The 8227-nt window shown below is 39.5% G+C and overlaps 1 protein-coding gene across 2 annotated transcripts in view; it reads left to right on the top strand.

Annotated features, from left to right (window-relative positions):
- Positions 1 to 2185: 2185 nt before the first annotated feature.
- fgf14 (fibroblast growth factor 14) overlaps positions 2186 to 8227 on the top strand; it is a 168962-nt gene continuing 162920 nt past the window's right edge. The window contains exon 1 of one of the 2 annotated variants that reach the window (XM_042077818.1): positions 2186 to 2245. Coding sequence is in view for 1 of the 2 variants with exons in the window: in XM_042077800.1 (XP_041933734.1) it covers positions 5473 to 5680 (208 nt within the window). In the remaining variant the exon portion in view is untranslated. Of the gene's footprint in view, positions 2246 to 4918; positions 5681 to 8227 lie in introns of those variants that run through there. The other variant, XM_042077800.1, reaches the window with a different exon arrangement.

The following is an 8227-nucleotide window of genomic DNA, read 5'->3' as shown; positions in this document are numbered from 1 at the left end:
AACATACAGACATCACACACACATTCACTAACAGCAGAAAAAAGTAATTAAAAGTATATAATATAAAAAACACAACTAAGTAATAAGGACAGTAGAAGATAAAGAATATACTAAAATACAAATTATACTTAATAACACTTAATCTAAATCAATTCTAAAAACAGTATCCACATAATGGGTGATTAATCAAGAGGCACTTGCAATGACTGAGGCAGGGACTGAGCCTGTGATTCTCTGTGCATAGTAAGGTAAGGTGAATTATTCTAATATTATATTAATATTATATTATATTAATTATATTAAGTAATTGAAAGACCTACAAAAACACAGAAGGTTTCCATAAAGAAAATGGTCACAAAGAGTTCTTAGTCAAATTAAGTTGAATGTGCCAGTCTGTTCTAATATGATTGATGGATGAATGAAGTTCAGCTTCATTGTGGCATTATTACAAGAAAGACAATGATAAAAATAGAAAGGCTACAAAAATTACATTCAGAAATATCAGAACGATGCGGGATAATTTCACAGCCGTAGTAACCATTCTGATTTTGAAAAAGCTTTGGTCTTTCATTAAAGTTGGGGAGATGGCCTCTGAATAGTCATGAGGCATTACTTTTCTCATTTCTTTCTTTCATTTGGTCTCATTACTTGAAACTGATTCTGAATGCTGGTACCCATGCAGAGAGACTCAGGTGCCAAGACAATATGACAATTCTTCGGCAAAATATGTTTTTTTTTTTTCCTACACCTTCACAAGACAGATCTCACATTTTCTAAGACTACAATAGTGATTCAATAGTAAGTCAAATCAGAGTATTACACAGTATCTATCATACAGTTCCAAGGTTATTGTACATACACACAAGTTTTAGAAAGCCCTAATTTTTCAATGGGGTTTAAGTCTGGAGACTGTGCTGGCCACTTCATGTTTCCAAGCCTACCATCTTGTTCTTTTCTCCTAAGGTAGTTCTGGCATAGCTTGGGCTTATGTTTTGGGTCATCTTGCTGTAGGATGAACTGACCAACTAAGCGTATATCAGAGGGCACTGCATGGCGCTGCAGAGTGCTGTGGTAGCCATTTTGGTTCAGGGTGCCTATCACTCTGTACAAGTCACTGACTGGATCCTCCTCCATGTTTGACAGTTGAGTCACACACTGAGGAACCATTCTTTCGACTACTCTACGGCACACAATAATCCTGCACGATGAACCGAAATTTTGATTCATATCACCTTCTTCCAGGCCTCAGTAGTCCATTGTCTGTGTTTCATGGCCCAGGCAAGCCTCTTTTTCTTATTCTGACATCTTAGCAATGGCTTTCTTGCTGCAATTTGACCTGTTAAACCTGCAACTCGAAGCCTTCTCTTCACAGTTGAAACAGATTTGCTTACTACGGCCACTATTAGGCTGTGCTTGAGGCTGTTGTCCTGTGAGCCGCCTATCACGCAAGCTGCTCTCAGAAACACAAACTTCTGATTTTGTTGTGGCTTTGGGTCTGCCAGACCTCTTCCTGTCAGAGTTTCCCCCGGTGTCTGAATGCCTTTTGATGGTGAAGGAAACTATACTCATACTTCTGAAATCTTATCTTTTTTTTAACCTCTGGCAGTTCAGCACTTACCTTTGTACCATTTTCAAGCTATTCATTGGACTAACTGCTTGAATTTCAATAATAATAAAAAAAAAAAACTGGAAAAAATGGGGTGTTCTAAAACTTTTGACCGGTAGTGTATTTTTTAGTTTATTATTCTGTTGCATTGCTTGTGGAAGACTTAACTGTTAAAAGTGTTAATCGGGAAACATTTTGTATAAAACTGGCCCACCTCCCCATAGACTCTGATATCACAGACAACTGACAAGACCTGGGCCTGACAAAAAGTAGGTCATTAAAGTGGATTAATGCTGTAATTCTAAGAGCAAAGCACAAGCCTTTAATTAAATCCCATGGCCCCTTCGCCTCCACTGTTGTGTAGATCTCTGTTATTTTGGACTTTTTTGGGGGGGTTGACCCAGAGTGAACCAAGCGATTCCAAGAACATTTTATTCCCAGGCTGCATGAAGCGAGGGAAATGAGAGAGCAAGGAGGGGGAGATCGACTAAATCGTTTTCTGTTTGTTCCTGAAAATCTGATCTGAACATTATGGCAAATGAGGTGAATTGGATTACATATCTGTGTGCTGTACAGTCATCGTCAGATACTGAGGAAGCGACATCTTTGTATTGTTCAGTTTACTATGGGCTTTAAAAGGTAAATAACAGACTTGTTTTTAATTCTTATAAGGCTCATTCACTATTTTATGAATATGTACATTCTATCTCTCTCTCTCTCTCTGTCTCTCTCTCTCTCTCTGTGTGTGTGTGTGAAAACAAAGCTGCTGTCAGAGACGGTTGATAAAGTTAACTAAAGAATCTTTGCTGCTGTTCTTCTTTCTTCCTGTATGTATCTTCAATTCTAGGGAGTTTTTCTTCGCCCCTGTTACCCATGGGCCTTCTTTTCTTTTCTCTGATTGTCTAACACTCTGTAAAGCGCCATGAGACATGTGTAATGTTTTGGTGCTATAAGTAAAACTAAATCGAAAAATTGAAATTGAAAAACTGTTAACCAGTTAAGTATCCCATATCAACACAATATAGAGACCAAAATGTTCTACATGATTCATTTTTGGCACACTAATATTTGACACACTAATATTGTGACACACTAATATTGGTATCAGTGTTATGTTTTATTCCACACTCTTAAAGCAGCACGTCATTATTTCCACCTTAATATTTGGATGGTTTGATGTATTGTGTCTCTGTTATTGCCACTGCACACCTGGAAAACCTGATATTGCACTTTGTAACTTTGGTGCCTGAAGCAGATATGTGGGCCTTTTTATCACTTTTCAAAGCACTGGATACAACTTTTACAGACACTTTTCCTTTCCCAACATACAGGGCAGTCACGTGGACTTTTAATGAAACTCTGCACATTGGCAAAAATGATGTTAAAGGGGTACCCACATTAAAAAGTGACAAGAAGGGGTAAATACCAATTATGTCTTTACTGCTTTAATACAACTCATTTTACTTGTTTACAAAGTCACAGCTACTAGGTACTATATAGGGCCTTTAGACCTCGCACAATGTATTATTTTTTAATGGCCGGTTCACACATCCTACCAAACTCTACATGCTGCCACAAAACCAATCTTAGTTATACTGATTGATCATTGTACATTGAATCAGCTTGAAGGTGACTATGGGGTTGGAGTGTCCGCCATTTGATTTGAATGATGCATGAGATGAAGTCATTGAATTAGGACCTTAATCTCTCACTGAGGACCGACTATGACAAACATTCATTGTCCGCTGGCCCAGGTTCAAGTTAACAGAATGATTCACCTAATACATCAGAATAGCCATGCAGCCGGTAGACTGCTGAATGACCTGTACTCTATTGTAGAGACTGCTGGTAGTTAAGTTACACTTGAAGTGAAATAGAGGTAGCCTATTAATGCTTAAAGGACCCTCGAGGAGTGGTCAGAATAAAGTGTGTTGTTCACATATGCTGCACTGCCCTAAAACAATAACCATGGCGTTATGTGACATGTTTAGCATAGGCTATTGTTACATGTATCTTTACATCACATTTAGTGTATTGATGATGATTGAAAGCTACAGTTTACAGGCAATATCATGACTAGGCTTGTGGTTCTGTCAGTTTGCTGTTACAATATCATGACTAGGCTTGTGGTTCTGTCAATGTGCTGTTACACACTGGTAATAAATCCTCTGCATGGCACACACGTGTATTGTTACAGGGTAATAATGTTCATTTGTTAAAATGTTACGGTTAAGAGAATCTCTGTTTTTAAAAATCTGTGTGATAATTTGTAACTTTTTAAACCTATTCAGTTATATAAGAAATAGAATGATAGAGGTATGAGAATGAACACTAAACTTTGACACAAAGTTTTGTCGAGTCTGCATCAACATGCTGCAAGCAATAAGGAGAGGAAAATCAATTACATAGCAATTTAGCGAAAGGTCCAGAATGCTTACAAAGTTTACATAATTCTCAAAAAATTTGAACTATTTTTATTATCATATGACTACAATTTGGAGATTCACTTATTGAAACTACAGTAAATGTTTCACCCACATTGTCTCTCTGACAAGCAACATATGAGCATTACAACTTAAAAGGATGTATAGGCCCACATTTGTTTAATGCATGCGACTGCCATTCAGTGTAAAAACTGAAAACTAAATATAAATTGGAACAAATAAAATAAGATAAAAAAATAGAATATAGAATAAAAGAAATAGGACTATGTTGTAAACAACCACTATCATGTCAGGTAATTTGAACTGTTGGACTGTATAGAGACGTCGCCTGCTGTTAATTGTAAATAATGGACACGTCCTACAGTTCTGCCCTTGAGCAAGTACTTTTCACAACCCCAAAACTTCATCACTGAAAGATTAACTGGGAAGGATGAACGTTGTATCATCAGAGAAGGGAGAAACCTGTTCACATCATTAACTTGTTGAATATGTATTGTGTGAAATAATACAGTAGTGGCTGTCGACATTAATAGAATACAAGTATCACTTCCTTCTGCTGGCTTGGTGTCGTTGGTGCTGACAGGAACGCAATATGTGCTACGTTTAACACGTTCACACACATGTTCAGCAGCATAGACAAAGAGAGGTTTTTGAATGAACCCAGGGCTTCTCCTCTGGTCTATCCTGCCACTACACACGCGTTAGACCATCTCCCTGTTCCTCCACCGAAATGCCACGAGCCTCCGTGATATGACGGTGCTCAAACCACGTGTTTACGTAATGGAAAGCCAATCTTTCAATTCAACCCCTCCTCCTCGTACATTTACAGCACTGAGATCTAAGGCGAGGTGGAATACGTGCAATTATTTTGCGGACACACCAGACTTTTTTGGAGGAGCGGAATGTCAGTGATGCATTCGTAAAGCTCGTAAAGAGAACAAATCTGACAAAAGAGGACACCAAATAAATCTGGTTTGTCGAACGGGGCTTTGTAAAAAAAATTAAAACTGTGTTGATCGGAAATTGACCTCGGCAAACAGCTGGTTTCAAGAAGACCACCAAGTGAACTCAGTACATTTGGCAATGTGTTTTGTTTGGGCTATCATTGCAGTCTTTGCATAGGATGCATCCTCTCCTGTCTTTGGATGCTGTTCAGATCCACCCTTCCTCTGAGTGCTGAACTAATAGGCAATGGTTTTGGGCTTGGAGATCCTCCGTGTTTTACTGCTTTCACGTTAGTACTGTTTGTTTACGGACTGCAAGTCTTGCCCTGTTCTACACATGCAATTTATAGTCTATTTTTTATTACTGACTACTTGAGAAGGCATTCTTTATACAAATTGTAACATTTATTGCGAAGAAGAAGAACTATTTTACCACGTTAATGAAAACGTAGAAGACTTGGATAACACATATTTTTCTATGATACAATTGGTCGCCCTGTCCTGGAAAACCGATCCATTTGTGTCATTATGCAACCGCAAGGATCTCTTCTATATCAGGGTGTATAAGCTGCTGGATTGCTCTTCGCCCAAATCAATGTGGTTTCTTTGGAACATTTTCAGCAAAGGAACGCATATGCTGCAGTGTCTTTGTGGCAAGAGTCTTAAGAAAAACAAGAACCCAAGTGGTAAGCCCAATGTGTACTTGAGTGTTTCTCGGTGACTGCGCTGTTTTGCATTGTTTACTGTGATAGTGATAGATCTGCAATCATATTTGTGCAGCAAGTATATATGTCGGAGTGCGGGGGAATAACTTATCCTATACTAGGCTACCGCGACCAGCAAGCCAGCCGCCAGGGCAAAGCCTTGAACGCCGAAGCTGATGCATTCGGGCTCATAGCCTACCGTAGGATCTCCAACTTTCTCATTTGTTGACCCTTGTGTTTGAGTTTATATTCACTGTTAATTCTAGCAACAGTGAGGTGCTGTTGCTTTTCAGTTCGCCGCACGCTTTCCCATGTCTCTTAGTGCTCCCCGTTGAACTGTTTTTATGCCAGGGATGCTGCAGCAGCATTTCCCCCCTGCAACACTTGTCGATTTACCAGGCTGGTCGGTATATGTTTCTGTGAGGTTTTTCTTGAATCAGTTCCCTCTCATACCCGGCGAGGTAAAAAAAAATATATTCACAGTAAAGCACACCGGCGTTTCGACGCACTATTTATTGCCTAATGTGTTTATGATTTTGGGGGGAAAGGGACCGGCGATGCTGAGACAAAACGCCGTATTGTTGATTTGAAGCCCACTTTCCAAATATCTGCAGAGTATCAAATATGGAGCAATTGTGCACCATTGTCTCCCCTGCTCTACAGTTACAGACTCGTTTCTTTTCACTATCTCAGCTGGTAAAGAAGTGTCTGCGTAGTGAAGAGGATATAGGTTATTATTTGTAAAGATCCCAATACGAGCCCAATTGACACTGCCTCGCGATTTTTTCAACAGGCTGTCTGTTGATAATTAAAGGAAGCATTGGGCCCATATTTTGAAAAATGTAACTCGGTGTGGACGAGCGCTTAGAGTGTCAAGTTGATGTGGTCCTCGGTGGTGCTTCTGTCTTCATTGCCACTGCGGTGTAGTAGATCATAGCGAATTTGCGTTGCTGACACCGCACGAAACACCATGAAACATAATTTCGTTTTGGCTCCCCCTCATAACTCGCGTTCCACACGGTATCATCACCAAATTAAGACAGCTTGTTTAAGCTCGGCCTCGTCCTTGTTGGTATGGTGTCTCGCCACAGCATATTTGTGATGTAGCTATCAGCACGAATGTAGACAGGACCTTATGGAAAATATAACAAGCTGCAGCAGGAATCGGAACTTCAAGAAGTATAGCACTCCGTGGGGCAATACAGTGAAATCCCCATTGCAAAAATAACTGCAGTTTTTCAAGTGTCAAAACTACAGTTTTTTGAGGAATTATTTGCAGTTTATATACATGAATGCAGTTTTTTGGGCATGAAACTGCATTGTACTGCATTAGGCTACTTTTGTCCCATAACTGCTATTCTTTTTTGTGGGCCTGACTGCACACGCATCAGTCCAGATCTACCTTTCCCTATTGCTACACATTGTCTGCATTCTTATGTTATCAACTACTGTTGGAAAGTTTTAAAGGACTGATGCTGATAGATCTTACCTGCTAAGCATTGACATTGAACCAAATATCCATGGAGGTCACAGTTGGAGTTAGACGGGTTATAAAGAAAACACCATGTTTTTGAGTCTATACTGTTGATTAAAAGTCTCTCTCTCTCTCTCTCTCTCTCTCTCACACACACACCCACACACACACACACACAGAGAGAGAGAGAGAGAGAGAGAGAGAGAGAGAGAGAAATCCACATTTAGGATCCACAAGAAAACATCCACATTGAAGCCAAATATTTGATTTAAATGCAGATTGGCTTTTAGTTGTTTTGGTCACCAAAATGGCATCAACAACCTCTGTCCTGATGGTCTATGACTTGGCTGAAGGGATGGTGACTGCCATGTCAAAAGGAGCACATTCTCCCTCACTTTAATGAAACCATCATCTCCCCCATTCTTCGTGTGATTAGAGGTAGCAAAGCATGAGGTTCCTGATTACTTTCCCACTGCAATTACGGCCTTAGCTGCATGGCACTAATGAAGTCACAGGACTGTTACCTCCGCAGCTGGGCCTTCTGGATGAAAGTCTTACCATATCCTTCCCAGGGCTTGTATTTTTAGAAGCATAACAGAGAGGCAGAGGGAGTGTGTGTAGGATACTGTAGTGCATAGGGAATGGTGTCAGTGTCTACCATTAGTGTTCCTTCATATTAAGAGACATCTGCATTTATTTCATGATTATATTCCACAACGTTGTTTTAAAAAATATAGATAAACTTCATGCAGTTTCAGAAGCAAAGTAAGAAATGCTGATTCTCAGTTTTCCATTTTGAGTTAGTCTGAACTCTCAATGACTATTGTGTTGGAGTTTGGAGTTTTCTTTAGGAAAGTATTTGGAAGTTTTTGGCATATTTGAAAATGCAGTTGAATTTGTCGCAATCAATGTTCAAATCAATGCATATTGGAGCCATTCACACAACAAATGCACTTAATAACTTGATGTGGAGGCAACATATTGACAAAATCTGCTAGGTGGCTTAGTATTGGTACACAGTGTGACCCGACCCTTTCAGAGTTCAGACAAACACG

Source organism: Alosa sapidissima, chromosome 2 (assembly GCF_018492685.1).
Source record: "Alosa sapidissima isolate fAloSap1 chromosome 2, fAloSap1.pri, whole genome shotgun sequence".
In the NCBI taxonomy this organism is placed as follows: Eukaryota; Metazoa; Chordata; class Actinopteri; order Clupeiformes; family Clupeidae; genus Alosa; species Alosa sapidissima.
This window is presented reverse-complemented; position numbering and strand designations above follow the sequence as displayed.